General features: G+C 42.2%; 1 protein-coding gene across 3 annotated transcripts in view; it reads right to left on the bottom strand.

Moving 5' to 3' along the window:
- Nucleotides 1-16,936, bottom strand: part of aplp2 (amyloid beta (A4) precursor-like protein 2) — a 54,907-nt gene that overhangs the window by 19,067 nt on the left and 18,904 nt on the right. For 2 of the 3 annotated variants that reach the window (XM_062419792.1, XM_062419794.1), the window contains exons 2-6: nt 9,690-9,863; nt 8,158-8,287; nt 2,566-2,678; nt 767-987; nt 313-512 (exon numbers count right to left, since the gene is read on the bottom strand). In XM_062419792.1, the coding sequence (XP_062275776.1) occupies nt 313-512; nt 767-987; nt 2,566-2,678; nt 8,158-8,287; nt 9,690-9,863 (838 nt within the window). The remainder of the gene's footprint in view (nt 1-312; nt 513-766; nt 988-2,565; nt 2,679-8,157; nt 8,288-9,689; nt 9,864-16,936) is intronic. The other variant, XM_062419793.1, reaches the window with a different exon arrangement.

The raw sequence follows: 16,936 nt of genomic DNA, 5'->3' as shown, positions 1-16,936 counted from the left end.
GATTTAGCAGCAGTGTGGCTACAAGTCAGGATGATTTGTGCTTGTTCCTTGATAAAGCAGAACAGTACGTCAGAGTGTCTGCTGCAAGCTGGAGAAAAGGGTATTTGCTGATGCATACACTTATCTAATTACAGTTTGGCTGAGATTTAAGCATAACTGCCTATAGTTTAAAAGTTAAAAAGGTTTGATTATATTTAAGTGGTAGGCAAAGTGCCAAGGAGTGAGAGAGAGAGAGAGAGAGAGAGAGAGAGAGAGAGAGAGAGAGAAGGATGGAGGATGGTGCATCATAATTTAAAACAACTCATTACAAACCTTTCACTTCCTGCAGAGTCTTGTCCTCATCTAGGTTCTCTGACATTTTGCTGCTCTCTTTCTTGTCATCCTCATCCTCTTTGTCCGCCTCCTCGTCCTCATAGACATAGTGGTATTCGTCCTCATCTTCCTCCTCCTCATCTTCGTCCTCGTCCACCGGCTCCTCCTTTTGTGTGGGCTGCTCGTCAGCTGGCGTCTCACTGAGGAAAGGGGGAGGAGGGCTGAGGTGATTGAGTGACGGGGCGGAAGCCAGGAAGAAGAGTCATTTATCAAACAAGGCAGAGCAGCTGCCATAGGTCAATGTCACAACAGTTTAATTCATCCAGATGGCCAATAATACCTGCCCTTCGCACGAAGAGCGGATATTATTCTCACAATATTTCAAAGACATGCCATCATCATGCACATAGCCACAGACTTTGTCCCCTCCCCCTCACAACTACCAACGGCTCACCTGTCCTCTACAGCATCCTCCTCCTCCAGGTCGGCCTCGTCAATCTCCTCATCCTCTATCTCCTCCTCTTCGTCCTCCTCCTGGGAGGGCAGGGAAGGAAGGGCGGCCTCCCCGGTGCGAGAGGAGGGGCAGCACACGTACTCGGTGCCGTGGAACTTGTCGATGCCACAGGGCAGCAGCATGCCGTAGCTGTGCAGCACCATGGAGCTCTTGGCACAGGCCTGACAGGGCAGAGGAGTTAAGTGATGAAATCGACTGAAAACGGCGCTGGGCTCGAGATTGATGATGATGCTGCGGTTTCTCTCACTACATTAAAGTATCAGATTTAGCTCTGACAAGCGGATGTTTGTCTAATCCTTATTCATCAAGGAAAAGTTGAAGGATTGGACCAATAATGATGCTCATGATAGATAGAACAGCTTATGAGTAATGGGATCAGGAAACAGAGGGGGTTAAATGATTTGAGTCACATGATGTTGTTAACAGGCTGCAGTAAGACTTTCAGTTTTTTGGATTTTACAGATTTACAATGAAATATTTAAAAAAAATTCAGCTGGGTTTTATCTCCTTGCTCATCAAAACGTTGTTTCTTCTGCTTCATGAAAACACTACTGTCCACAGTCACAAATTTCCATCTGGATTTGCAGCTTTTATTACTTTATTTTTACGTACCTTTATCTCTTAAACAATGAAAACCAAAAATAATTAAGGAAGAATAAGACTGAATTTAAAAAATCAATTAAATGTGTCCAGTCAGCCGGTGGACATTGCTGAAATTGATGTCAAACGTGGACCTTGGTTTTGGTGATACTTGACATTTTGCTTTTGTGAATGTACAAAATCCATTGAAATATATTGCCAGCCTATGTGACTTGCACCAGAAAAGAGGTTTAACAAAATCTAATGTCAGAAAAAAGCCCTGTTTTTAAATTAAATTAAATTAATTCTTTAACCTCCTTTTTACCAATCCTGGTAGGTGTTTACTATCTGACTAGCCAGTTACCATTTCATGCCTCTGGCATCATGTCTGTCCCATCCAGTTTCCTGACACTAGCAGATCTGATTTGTCAGCTAGCTCTCTTATCACATGTTGACTAGACAGATTAACGGGCTAAACTTCCAAAAAGTCATGTATTTATTTAACTGACGTGCTATTTTTCAACAATGCTGTGCTTCATGTAACAGCTAGGAGCTGACAAGTACAACTTCAGACTAACTGATGCCTGCTGAGAAACTCCACTGGAGAAGTCCAGGATTAGCTGCCCAGCTTAAGAATATCTCAGTGGCAGCTGCCGAGAGAGACGAGATTGTTTTTGAATCATTTTTCCTACTTGGATTTTCTCCCACTCGTAAGATTTATTACTGTTTGGCTGTGACGAATTTGTTATCGACTGCAGGTCGTCGCTGCCTCTGGATGTCACGCTATCTACTCGGGTTCAGGCACTCTTAATACATAACAGGGAAGAGTAAGAGTCAGAAAGCGTGAGGCAGGGAGCGACTAGAGCCCAAGGTTGATGGGCTTGGTGAGCTACTGCTCTTCCTGTTTTGGTCAGAGTGGCCCCCCAGGGGTCGGCTCTGGAGCTACCCAGGGGGGATTAGTTGCATTACAGCCACAACACTAATCTGATTAGCAACTGAAATGTGAGGGCTCCCAGTCAGCCTATGATCAGAGGGCCTGTGAGACTCACTGAGACAGGTTGGGAGATATTAGCGAGGGAAGAAGAGAGATTGGAAAATAATAAAAGTGAAACCAGTGTGACAGCCTCTCACTCTTTCCTCCGCAGTAATTCTTTCCTTACCTCTTTGGCCACACCGTGCCACTGCTGATGGCTGACGCACATGTCCATACGCTCCTTGTGGAAGAACTTGCATTTCTCTGGAACCAGAAGCACGTCGCTCACGAACTCGCCTACTGTAACAGCAAATAACACAGGCCAATATATGCCTGTTAGCACCACCACCAATCTGTCCTCTCTCCTGCATGTTCAATGACAGGGTCAGAAACAATAAATCACACACTGGGACTAAAAAAGGAATAGCAGATGAGATTAGGGGGAAAAAAGAGCATGATTTAATAATTCATAGCTGCCTGGTCTTTTACATGTCATTACACTGGTATAACAGAAAGGACATTTGACACTTGAACATCTGTGTGCGCACCTGAAGCAGAGAGAAATACATCCCTCCTCTCACCTGCACCTCTAATCAAAATGGCAGAAGAGAAAATCAGGTTTCACGCTGTGCCTCTTAAAGTAGTTCAGATTCCTTCCTGCAAGTCGGTGATATTATTTGCTTGATGAATTCAATTAGGAAATGTTTTATTCATAGAACTAGCTGACAGAAAGCAGATCTAGGGGGGGGGAAATAAAAGACATGAAAGGCATCTTGTGAATTCCTATGAATAGTTTCAGGCTGAAAAACCCATGTGCCTATAAGCATATGGCGCAGGGGTCATAAGAAAGATTAAAAAGGACAGCGACTCCTGATAGGCTGGCAGCGTGACAAGGCACTCAGGTAGAAACAATGCCATCAGAAACAGATGGAAAGACAGACAGAGAAAGAGAGGGAGGGCTGAATAGAAGGTTTAGGGCAAGGTCCAGGCTGAGAGCAGTGCGACTGAAGAATGGGTAGACCTAAAAACGCACAAATGAGGGTCTAGAGGTTTCACAACGAGGGCTGGGAGCTGTCCTATAACTGCTCATTTAGCGGTACACCATGACCTCGGCCTGAGGCAGAGCTGCTGGAGCACTTCTTATAAAGCGCAGGCAAGTTAGGCAGAGGCAGAGGGTGAAAAAGCAGTGTTTTGGAAAATGAGAGGGTAGGATAGGAAGAGGAGAGAGCTGGAAATAGCAGAAGACTCAGCAGCTGCTTCTCATCTCCGCCCAGGAGGTACGGTAACACCCCTCCCTCACACAAACCCCGTCAACCCTCCAGACGCTCATTCTCGCACCTCTTTGGCTTTTGTGCCTACAAGCAGGGGAATATACTCAAGTACTACACATGGATAAAGGTCTCTGTGTCATTATTAGCTTTGATTTCAATTAATTTCTTTACTTTCATCTTCTCAAAAGTGAAAATTTGCTGCTTTTCTCTTCATTGGGCTCTGGGAAATTGTGTTATTTCAGACTTTTCCAAAGGCTAAACTGAAGGCTGATAATGAAAAGCATGATCGGTTGCAGCTTTTTGGTATTGTGTTATTTCATTTTTATGCTACATAAATGTCAGATTCAGTTCAGATTCCCTGCATTTCAAAAGGGGAAATATTGTACTTTATTATTTCATTTATTACATTCACTTGGCAGACAATGTTGCTCTGCGGAATAAGATTTAGAAATATGTTTCGGATATAAACAGCTTATAAAATGTGATGGATTACAATAGGCAAATATGCAACAGAATATAAAGTCATTAAAATGAGCTACACAAATAGCTGCAATGTTAAATAACAGAACAGTCCAACCCAATAAAAAACAGTATAAAAATATAACAATCTGAAGGGGACATTCTTCATAATATGTGCTTTTAATTGGGTTTTGCTGATTAAACAACACAAGTAAGACTTTTAATACTTGTAATGAAGCAAATTTACATGTTGTGTTGATATGATTGCTTAATAAAAGATCTAAATATATTTTCTGTCACTGTTGCCCACCTCTCTTCTTCAAACCTCTCCCCTTTTAACAGTGAGAAAAAAGCGAGTGAGAGAGAGAGAGAGAGAGAGAGAGAGAGAGAGAGAGAGAGAGAGGAGAGAGAGAGAGAGAGAGAGAGAGAGAGAGAGAGAGAGAGAGGAGAGAGCATCATGACTCTCAGTAACACTCAGCTCCATATCCGGCACACCAGATCCTAACTGATTCATTCACTAACACAGTTTTTCCTCATTTCCTCTCTCTCTGTCTCTGTCTCTCTCTCTTTTTCTCTCTCTCACACACACACACACACACACACACACACACACACACACACACACACACAGAGATACCGGTTGCTTTGGTTGTGAGGTGGAGTGGGTATCATGCAGACGCCGTATATATGCAGTCACACTGCAGTGCGTGATGGATGGCAGTGTTTGGAGAACAGCTGTGCCTCGCAAGCACTCTGCTCTCTGTGTTTCAGCATGTGTGTGTGTGTGTGTGTGTGTGTAGTTGTGCATGCAAGTGCGTGTATGAGAGCATCTACTCCTCATTGTCTGTGACCTCCTCTCCACCTATTCTATTCATCCGCCTTTCTTTTAACCTTCGATTTATCAGACGCCACCCCCCTAACACTCACACACAGTAAGTGTACACCCAATGTACAGGTGACACCCACAGTACAGCGAGGCGGTGAATTCAATTAAAACACACGCAAGATCTGCTTTTTCGATAGCAAAGCTCTTGTGTTTCAAAGGCTTTCCAAAGTTAGTTTCATCAGTGTGATTATCTGAAAATGCAAATGATATGTTAAGCCCACTTCATAGTTCAATCTGTAATTTATTGGACCACTTAACTTTGAGGTATATCAACATGCATAATTGAAAACTTATAGATGGAGTGGAGTTTTGTGTTTCCAAGCTAATTCAAAAATATTCAGCTTCCCTCCCGCTGACATACATTAAAAATGTAAAAAAAAACTGTAACATCACTTTGAGGAAGACATCCTGTTCACGTCTGGTGCTTTGATGTTTTGGCGGTGGGGCTCCTCTTTTGTTTACATTTGCATAACAGATTGTGCCTTTAAAGTGGAAGAAATCTGATCTGGCACCATGAAAAGATTACATGGGGGGGGGAGACATGACTAAAACCAGGATGTTGCTGCCTGGCAGTAGATGTTACATAATGGGAAGTACATTTGTATTTAACCTCACGCTCACATAAAGAACTACAGCAAAGTTTAGAATTTTAGTAAACTCTGCTAATTTTTAAACCACATGACACACAGCTAAGCTTTTACCAATGCTTATATTAGTTTAGCCTTTAACTGACCTTGTAAAGCTCATGCTCATTTCAAAACATTTCCAGAGGTGTGGTGCTCTGAGGCGAGCTCGTATCCATCACCAAGCCTATTTACAATCATAAGACTGATGATATCAGAAGTAGTCATTGTGTGCCCTTCCCTTCAAAAAATGAATAATGCTTAGTCAACAGGAAAGGCCAAGTTTGTGTCATATCTGTAATTAAATCAGTTTCACTTCTCCCCTTAAAATACTTTGTTCCTTAAAAGTCTGAAGAGGTAGAAAACAGTTCAAAGTTCAGAATCTGAGTTGAGAACAATCTTGATCTTGTCATCATAGGCAATAAATATGATCATTAAAGAGTGTGCTGATAGCTACTACAGGTGTGACGAGGAAGGGAATGAATGGAATTACAGATTTATTATTATAGATTTACCACCGACTGTTCTCACCATACCAGACATAATAAAAAAATAAAAAAATAAAAAAACGTCTCAAATAATCCTCTGCTGTTTGACAAAGACATCATGCTGCAGGGATTACAGTGTCGTGGAACAAAAAATCACATTCATTTGCAAAGCCATTGTTTGGGGACAGAAAACATGGGAGGGATTGTGGTTCTGTGACTGAGCCTCTGCATGAAGAGATGGTATAACCCGTCCCTCCTTTTTTTCCTTCACTGAGCTCCTCCCTTAACACTTGCATTATTCATATAAACCTATTAGCTTGACATGGGTGACAGTCTGGCCTTTTAATCATATCCTTCAAGCTATAGTCTCCACCTCCCTTTGGTCCATTTCATTTTTTTTTTTAAATTCTACTATAATTAATGTACACAGATGAATATAAGTCAAAACCTCTGATGTCCATTTCACTGGAACACTGGGTGAACTCCACAAATAATGAATAATTCATCAGCACTCACCGTCGCACTTGATATGATAGAGGGGACAGACAAATTATGAACTGGAGAGGTGAGGCGCGATGAGGTGGCAGAGGCATGCTGTGGCTCGTAGCATATGATCAGAGCCCTCCAATTAAGCCCCTAACATGCTCCATTACATAATTAAGCAGAAACCCTCTCAATAGCCTCCTTCTTGCCAACACCTTATGTTTGTCTCTCCTTCTCCATCTGTCTTCTCTGCTCATTCTGCTCACACTCCTCATTTGCAACCCAGCAGAGCATCAGTGAAGGCCTGTGTAATTTGATGGGGCATAAGTGCATAGACTTTAACAGCGATGACAAAAAAAAAAGTACAAGAACAAGGAATGACATTATTTAATTATTCTAACAGGGGTAATGTTTTTTTTTTTTTAATTAAATGGCAGTCATGGCACTGTGGCTGAATTATAATGAGAGGTTGTTGATGGATGCAACAGCTGGCCAAAGCGAGGACTAAAGCTAACAGGTCAGACAGGCAATTAGATTGCTTTAGGACGTAAAATGAGAGCAAACCGGCGGGTGGGATTTCAGAGACTGATTCCACCTGTGATGCCCCTCTCATCTGTATTCCTGCCTTAGCCACCAAGCGGCCACTCCAGTTGTGGTGTTTGCGGCGGTCTCATGAATTTCCCAAAAGCCTCTTCCACTGCATTTGCCAAAAACGCTCTTGAATGGTAGCCCATTTCACAGTCCAATGCAACTGCTAATAGCTTTTTCATCCCGGAAAGTGGCACAACTCAATCAGCAAAAGGCTTTCGGACGGAGGAAGGGCGGCGGGAAGTGTTTGCCGCACAAGCGAAGATGTTTTTTCCTTCCAGACATAGTTGGAAGAGTGCAGAGAAAAGCCTTGTTTCTGAACTGTATTTCTTTGTTATTGCAATCCTAAAAAGGCAGCAGAGTGTTGTGGGTTTTTTTGTATGTTGAGGAACATACAGATACGTGGTCCGCAGAAGTCTGATGCTGTATCTGACATTTAATAAACCAGAATATAGCCATGTTGTCACTGCTGATTACAGTGATGCTGCAGGAGACAGAGGAAGGGAAGAGAGGTATGTATGACCATGCAGGCGAATGGAGGAATGGAGAGTAATAAAGCAGGCCTCCTCACAGAGCGCCCCTACCCTCTCTCTCGATGACCCTGTGTGTCTGTGTGAGTTTATGGGCACTGTCTGAAGGGGGAAATAAGATTGTGCTTTATTGCTCAACAAGCCTCCGTAGCAATAATAGCTTTCCCCCCCCTCAGCCATCCGTTCTGAGAGACATTAGCTTCCATCTAGCCTGGATCTGCTCAATCTGCAGCTCAAGGCCAGGATTAGTCAACTGAATCAGACTCTAATATCGCTCCGTGTCACCTCTGCCTATGGCTAAGATGTATCAAAATCTCTTCTTTCTCTTGTTTTTTTTGAATGAAGGGCTAATATAGAAGGAGCAGGAACAATGGGGGAACACCTGATATGAACAGATATTTACAGCCCTCTAAGTGGCTTCTTCCAGTGGTTATTAGTGCAACACTCTTACCTAAGCATTTGTAAGGCACCACGATATGGGCGTGCCCTTTGCACACCTTCTTCTCCTTCTTGCACCAGTTCTCAATACGAATCGGCTGGTTTGCCTCCACAACGTTTGGGATTTGAAGCTCGGGATACATCTGTTAGGAAAAAGAAGCAGTGTGTATTAAATAATGAGAGTTATTTCATATGCATGTGTGTGTGAGAGAGAAAAGGTGTGATAAGTGGAGCTTCAATAGGATCCTTTAATCCACCCTTTATACTCTCTAGATGCCATCTGCTCAACCGTGAAAGAGTATGCAATTTACGCTCTCGCCAAATGCCATCAAAATGTCATCAATAAATATAACTGAGGCTTGAAAATGTACCGCGCTAGCTTTTTTTTCTCCTTTTGGACAGGCTGCATAATAAACCATGACAGTAATACCAGCAGTCTTATGGGTTAGAAGATATAGTAGGAGGAACAACTAAATAAGAGCCAGGATATCTGTGTCATGGAAGAACATGATTGTAGAGACAGCGAGAGAGAATGACAGTCACAGGGTCTTACTAATTGAAATGCCACCCACCACCCGGTGAATAATGCCTGTCTTTCAGGAACAGCTCAATATCCTCTCTAATGACAAATCACAGGGAAATGAAAAACGACCGTGCTAGCCAATTCTCTTCACAGACGTACTCAACAATAAACATCCTCATAATATTATCTTTTTTTTAATCCTCTATTATTATATTACCATCATTAACATCCAAGAAAAGGTGAAGTGACTGAAATGATGTTCAATTTATCTCACATCTTTACCACCTGCAGGCACCCCCACAGCTCACTAATTGTCATGTTATTTACATTTTTTGCTTAAATCAGTACAATCAACAATTTTTAACGACTATTTCTTGGCTGGGATTTACTGGAGTCTTTGCCGGTTGCCTGGCAACCTCACAGTGACGACACAACTCCATGAAGTGGCAGCTTTGTTAACTTAACTGTATTTACTGTAGCTTCATAAATGCCACACTGGGGTCGTATTGATTTTCTCATTTAATTCTCAGCAAGAAAGCGTATAAGCGTATTCCCCAAATAATAACTATAATAACTAATGGTACATTTTGTCAAACAATCATTATAAGTGAATTCTCAGTAAATTATTTTTACAACACTTGGCCAGCCACAACAAATGTGTCAATCTTAACATCTAACACTCAACCAGATACCATAACTTTATAACATTTAAAGAAAAAGTAATAAATATTCAAATCTGACTGACAGAAAATGTTCAATCTCACATGACCAGAACTGTCATGTTAGGCTCATAGAAAAAATAAATGGATAATAAGATGTTTTAAAAATAATGAGACAACAATTTCACTTTTGTTATTAAAGGGTTCAGTTTTTGGCTATGGATATTAAAGTAATCTAATTGATTGCTGTTATGCTGACACCTACTTTGTCTCTGCCCTTTTCTAGTTGACTTTAGTGCTTGATTTTACCCCCCTCTGTGGGGTTGATGGGATTTTAAATAAGTCTATGTCACAGTGACTCACCTCCTGGCAGTACTGCAGCACACCCTCTTTGGTTCCTACGCAGCTCTTGGTACCGGATGGGTCAGGTTCCCAGCGGCCAGTCTGAATGTTGACGTGCATGTTGAGCTTCCCGCAGAACATCGCCACCTGTGGCTCGGCCACGGCAAATCCTGTGCCTGCATTGGCTGCCAGTGCCTGCACAAAGACAAAGAGAAAGAGAGAGAGAGAGAGCAACGTAGGGTTAATGTACTCAATCATTACCAAGCACATAAAATCTGGGGAGTGTTCCCGCTGACAGACTTGACACACGGTCTGTCTGGCTCTCTTTTCACATGAAATTCATTATGAACTGACACAGAAGCTCGGTACTGTGAAGTCTGAACACATAAAGCAGCATCAGCTCATGTGCTGCAATGTACAACAACAGAACTGCTTGTCAACGCTTGGCTGCTACCACAACTCAACGCTGCAGTGCTGAGAGAGCAGAGGGGCTCAGACAGGAGACAAATTAAATGCACCTTGGAAATGTTTGGCTAGGCTGATGGTTAAACGAGTAGGGGTTTGATTGGATTTGTGCACAAGTTTGTTTTTTTTGCTCCAACACCCAGTGAGTGACTGAGAGGCTGCACACAGAGAGCAGGAGAGAAGAAAAAACTGCAGCCCGTCATGCCTCACAAACCAGGACATTTCTAGTTGAGGGCAGAGCTTTGCTCATCCAGACCTCCTGGGACCAAATTCTTTCCACATAGGATGGATTATTTACTCCTCAAGGTAAACGCTGATCACGCCTGATCCGCCCAGCTGTACAGACACATATGTACAACAACATATGCTGTGGTGAGAGTATGTAATCTGAGAAACCATGGTTGTTTAAAATATTTCAGGGCTTTCCTACCAGAACTTTCTATCTTTGTTTACCTCCTAGCCCTTTGAACAGAAGAGGAAATCTGCCACATCTCCCCCTGTTGTCTTCCTGTCATCACCGAGCTAATGACCTAACTCTGCAGTTCCTCCTTCACCAAGCAGGAAGCAACAACACCCAGTGTGGATGTCCCTTTTCTCAAATATAGCCAAACACTATTCACTTTTTAGAAAATGGACACCAACTGTTCAAAACTACTGTGAAATCAGCTTTCCCTCGATTGCCATCCAAATGACTGTGTACTGCTAGCATCAGTCAACTCATTGGTTCCTCATTGAGACAATAAGTCACGGCCTGCTAACGCTCGCCTGATGCTAGGGGTGTCACTGCACGGGAAACTCTAATGAATCAGTGAGGCGATGTAGCTTGTGCATGCCAAACTGTCCCAAAACACACACAAGGGAGCCTCCAGACAGGAAGTGAAACGGAACTGATCCCCTCTTGATTGTCATAATGTTCTCAAACTGAGTAAACAGGCATCAGCCCCAGAGAGAGAAAGAGAGAGCGAGAGACAGAACATTATGTTGAGGACTGTTGGACTCAGATGTCTGATGGGTTTACTAGGGTCCTCAGACTTGGAGGAAACGCCAGCAGAGGTGCCCTCTGCAGCACGAAAGCCAAGGAGAAAACGGCTGAAGAGGGAGACTTGAGTAACAGTGTGTTAGACAAAGCTCTCCATCTAATTTTGTGCAGGCTCCCAGGCTGATAATAGGCGCAGAACAGAGTAGAGCGGGGACAAAACAAGTGCTGTGTAATCAGCAGTTGGCTGTAGCGTGTGATGAGCCGTAGAGCCAGCCAGGGCCGAGTCTGCACACACACACACACACACACACACACACACACACAAACACACACACACACACACACACACACACACACACACACACACACACACACACACACACACACACACACACGCTAAAATTGAATACAGCTCCAACCACACATACCATACACAAACACACATAATACACAAAACCAACGTGCATGCAATCATACAGGCACATGTTCATCCATGTAGGCAAGCAAACACACACACTGGACTGTCTTGATTTGCTCCTGGAGGCACACAGCAACCTCAGATTCAACCTCATTTCCCCTCCTTCCTCCACACATCCACGTCTTTGTCCTGCGCCACTACTCCCCTCTCTGCACCACCACAGGCTTGTTTGCTCTCCTCCCTCTCATTCCTTTGTGAGATTGGCTCGGAGTGTATGAGAAGCAGGGAGAGGTGGGGTGGAAATGAGGGACGCAGAGAAGCATGTTAAGGAGGAAGACAAGGGAGGCAGTGACAGCCTGACCACAACTAGACACTGTGACTGTGGAAAAACAAGCACTGGGGGCTTCCCATCAGCCCCTTTGGCTCCACTTAACTACACAAAGAGATGAACCATGGGGGCAGCAGAGAGCACGACAAGTGACTCACAGACACTGAGGGCTTGAGGGGGCAAGCAAATAATTTGTCTCGTCTACGTTACATGTGTCGTCACCAGCAATACCTGAACTAGAGGGAGGATCAGCCTCGAGACAACAGACTGGACAGAGCTGACTGTGGCACGTGGTCAAACAGAAACACACTCCTGCAGCTGTAAATCAAATTCCCTCAGACAAAATGTTAAGAGTTTTGGTCTCATCTTGAAACTGAAAGACTTTTAAACTTGTTGTGACTCAGTCTCAGACAACCGTGACTCTGAAAACTTATTGAGCAGACAACTGGACTGTCATTGTCATCATTTTTTACATCATCTAAGACCAATTTGTTCTGCCGGCCAGCGAGGATAAACCAAACCTACAGCTGAAAAATGAGAAAAACAGGAGTGACGCTCAAAAGGGAGCTGTGGAGGAATACAAACTAAAGGCCAGAGTTAACGAAGGGTCAGGGCAGTGTTACGTCTTGTTTTCGTTTTTTTTTTTTTTACTGTGGCTTGAAGTAGCTGAACTCTTCTTTAAAAAGGTCACATGGAATTATTTTGACAGTAATTTCACTTGCGTGGTTTCTCATGTTTCCACATGAAACAGAGGTTTGGGGCAGGATGCCATGCCAAGAGTGACTTCATTTTAAAGATCTCCTCCAGACATGTTTTTAAGACTTCGCTTTGAATAATAAAATGTCTGATATGGTTTTTCAACAACATTAAAACCTTTCTTCCTTATCAAAACTTTTGGGCTTCCAGTTTCCACATTAATACTGGACCTTTCTCCCTTAAGCAGATTAATGTGAGAACAGCCTTCTAGTTTCAAACTCTACACATACACCATTCTGCACAGTGAAGCTCATCAAAGTTTAGTAAAAAATAATAATGAACACATTTTTGAGTAGAGACAAACATTAAGGTTCAGGTTCATCATTGACCTTTGGTATATTTGAGCCCTACAGTTCAGGAAGTAGTTTATGGGAAGGTGTGGTTCAATTTTACAAAGAAAATGTGAGTAATCAACAACATTTTGACAGGTTAAAGGAGAAGAAAAGGTGGGGTTTGATGGATATTAATACACATTAAATTGGGGGATAGATGGTGTCCTATGTTGTACAGAATGTAAAGCTATACATTTGTAATTCATGATTTTTGAAATAATGTTTTTCAAAGAATTAGAAGATAAAAATAACTTTCTGATCTGGATACATTTCTCCTCAATCAGTCAGGTTGTGCCTAACCATCACACACATACATAAACACATGGCGTAATAATGTGCCACCATGCCTAACAAAATGTAAGTCATTGAGCATCCATCGCTCATTACTGACTCACAATGAGATATTATATGATGTGTAAGTGTGAACACCTGCTGTTATGTGGAGACTTAGCGAGTCAGAGTGAAGGACAAAAGAGGGAGAGAGGGAGTGGAAGCTGGGCAGAGGGAGGGAGAGTCAGTGAGATAGAAGGAAGCTCAGGCAAATAGGGTAAATAGACAACGGCAGCAGGGAATGTGTGCTGATTGGCTTATGTCCTTCCTCGGCATATTATTCTCAAATGAACGCAGACTGTAATGCAATAAAGAAATGACGAAAGGCAGCATGAACGCAGGAGAGGCAAGCCTGCCGCCGCCGCAGACGCTTGTCAAAAGCTGTGTGGGCTGAGCTCGTTTGAGCATTTAGCTTGTTTTCCCGTCTTTACAGCAAACACACACCAGTCTGTCACTGCTTTGCCAGTCTGCCTCCAGCACACAAACATGTTTTATTAGCCTGCTCTATGTGCGGGGAGCCAAGTTTCACATAAAACAAGCTAGAACACGACAGTGCTCGTCATGAAAAGGAACGTGTGGAACATTGCATGCACATAAACAAACACTCAAACACTCCTTTTTTATCCTGGTAACAGATACATTTACTCCAGTTCTCTAATGAGCAACCCAGAAATACACACACACAAACACATTAGTGGTATATCCATCTTCATTTCCAGCGGAAAACATTACCTGGCAAGTTACAGCCCATTTACTGTCTACACTTAGTCTACATTACGAAGTCATTTTGTCATGCCTGCAAAATAAATTTAACTTATTTTTCATTGCTACAACACAACCTTCACTGTGTCACATTTATCTTAAAAATAATTGGACGTATTGATGTTTGTTTTTTTTGCAGGATTATATGAGCAGAGCATAATGAATGCCACTGAATGAAAATGCTGAATGTTGCTGCAGTGTACTGACAATAAATCTGAGAAACTTTGACAAAAAACAAATTAAGGCTTCATACACTACTTAGCTCAGGCAATTTCTAAGGCCTGAGAAAGCTGTTTTTTTGTTTTGTTTGTTTGTGCTGTACAAGAAAGAAAAGGAAGAAAATGGTTTCTTCTAAAAATTCAGACAGGAAGGAAACGAAGCCTGATATCTCCAACAATGCTGATTGCATGCAGACACCAGGAGGAGTAATAGAGATAAAAAAGAAAGTGCAGCTTAGACTGCTGGCACAAACCTTTAAAAAACCACACAGGTAGTATTCCTTAATGAGGTTTTGGAAACCCCTCCTGGACTGGTACGGGTCAGTTATTACACGACCTGCAACACAGCACCTGGGCAAGATCCAAAAGCGCTAATCCAATCTGTGTGTGTGTGTGTGTGTGTGTGTGTGTGTGTGTGTGTGTGTGTGTGTGTGTGTGTGTGTGTGTGTGTGTGGTCTCAGGTCAACTACTCAGGGCAGCGAGACCAGCAGTGTGTGAGCTTCAGACACACACTGAGAGGACAGTGGGAAAGGCAAAAATGAATAAATGAAGGCCATGATGATCAAAGCACTGAGGTTTAAGCCTCAGTGATGATCCTCCAATACAAACAGAGAGTATATACCACAACTACAACATAGCCCAAACAAACTGTACAGTAAATTCCTATCTTATTTTCCTATGTCTTATAAATGGTTTAGGTTGTGGTGCTTGACTAATGTTAATTTTTGTTAAATTGCCTATGTTGCATACAAAAACAGCTGCACTGCAATCATCTGTAAACCCTGGAAGCCTCACTGAGCAGTAGCAACTAGTCTAATTTTGGCAGTGGTATGGTGAAGCCATCCTCCAAGTCTAGCCCTTATAAAAACAGCTCCAGAACGAAGCACCGATCAGGACTCGTGGGTTCCCAGAATGCTTACTGTCCATGTGACTGTAGAGAAATGCCTGGCATTGTTAATCCACCTAATCCTTCCCTGTGGTGACTTAATACTTAAACAAGACACTGGTGAGAAAGCCCCATGCACATGTACAGGAGAACATATAATATACATGTGCAATATAGAGAGAAATAAAATTAACATTGATTTTCATTTCATATGCTTGCAGTTAATGGTTGATGTGTATTGAGGGAGCAGTGTTCGCTGCGATTACTGTGTCGAGCTAATATGGGGAGGGGAGCAATTACAGCACTGTCATTCTTTATTATCTTATATTATTGCTCTTATATTAGAGGTTTTACTATTGCATGTGCCTGGTTATTGCGTCCCAGGGTTGTTTTGCTGCAACACTTACATTTCCCTGTAGGATTATTCCAGATAAACAATGTATACGTTTTACCACAATATGTCTGCAGGGGTTGGAATTATTGATCAGTGATTAATCAGATGCTACGATTCGTGCTTGTTAAGACGTGAAAACATCACCCAAATACTTCTTCAAATTTTCACTTGTTGGAGGGTTGGTGAAAAGGTGACATTTTTATTTACACTGTGAGCATTCAGCAGCTCTGAAGAATGTGCAGCCAGGCTGATAACAGCTCTCAAGGGAAGGAAATGGATGGGCTTTATGGATATATTTATTGTTCCTCACATTAAAGAATTTAGAGTGCACCTTAACTTATTGACTGCAATGTCAGTTTTGACGTGAAAATGTTGTTGCTGCAAAGAAATGTGTTGTTTCTCGCCACTTGTAACTATGCTCTTATTTTCCAACATTGAAGCCGGTTCACTCTATGACGACTGAAGCACAAATCAGAGTCACTAAACCAGATCAAGCCGAGAGTGATTTGATGGACTGAGGAGGATTCAGGCTTGGGTCATGTTTTTCTTATTCAGATAATTGGCTTAATGTAAGTAAGATAACCTGGTTTAGATGTTTACAAGAGCTGTCAGAGTTAGAACTGGGGTGAATATCACAGTAAAATAATATAGTGTGTACTTTCAGAGATAATTCATACACAAGACAAGTTTAAGATTAAGAAAGCATCATAAAAGCAGATACAATACCTAAAAAGGTCATTGCTCGCTTTTGCATGCACGGAACCATTAACTCGAGGATAAAATGGTTTGGGGTCACAACTAATGATGATTTAATCTGTTCAAAAAATGTGAAAAATGCACATCGAAACTCCCTCAACCCTCAACTCTCTTGTTTTTACCGACCAACAGTCCAAAACTCAAAAGATGTGAAGCAAAGGAGCAAATCCCCACATTTGTCGGATTGTGCCGGAACCAGAGGATGTTATAAAAATGTTTATTGATTGGTCAACTAATTGTTTTCAGCTCTTGATCAGTTAACTAAAGACAAAACAAGGCTAAAAACACACCCAGCTCTACAGACCTTTGTCACCCAGTGTTTATGCTGAATTAATGATTGATGATGTTTCAGTTTTGAAAATAACATCTATTACAGGCCCTGCTCAGTGATAGAGGTCAATAAAAGTTTTTTTTTTTTTTAAAGTGACGCCTCCATCATGTACTCACTGATTTAGCATTGCACTCCTACAACAACTAAGCTCACCTAATTTCACACTTTTACATTACAGTTTTCATTTTCATCAAACTTTACACAGTTCCCTCTGAAGCCACACAAGATTTTCTACAACTTTTTCTTTTTAATTATGCAACAGTACTTCCCGAAAACCTGTAAACAAACACGCACAAATACAAAAACGAGGCAG

Source organism: Scomber scombrus, chromosome 5 (assembly GCF_963691925.1).
Source record: "Scomber scombrus chromosome 5, fScoSco1.1, whole genome shotgun sequence".
Lineage (NCBI taxonomy): Eukaryota > Metazoa > Chordata > Actinopteri > Scombriformes > Scombridae > Scomber > Scomber scombrus.
Note: the sequence above shows the minus strand (reverse complement) of the source record. Positions and strands in the feature narration are given on the sequence as shown.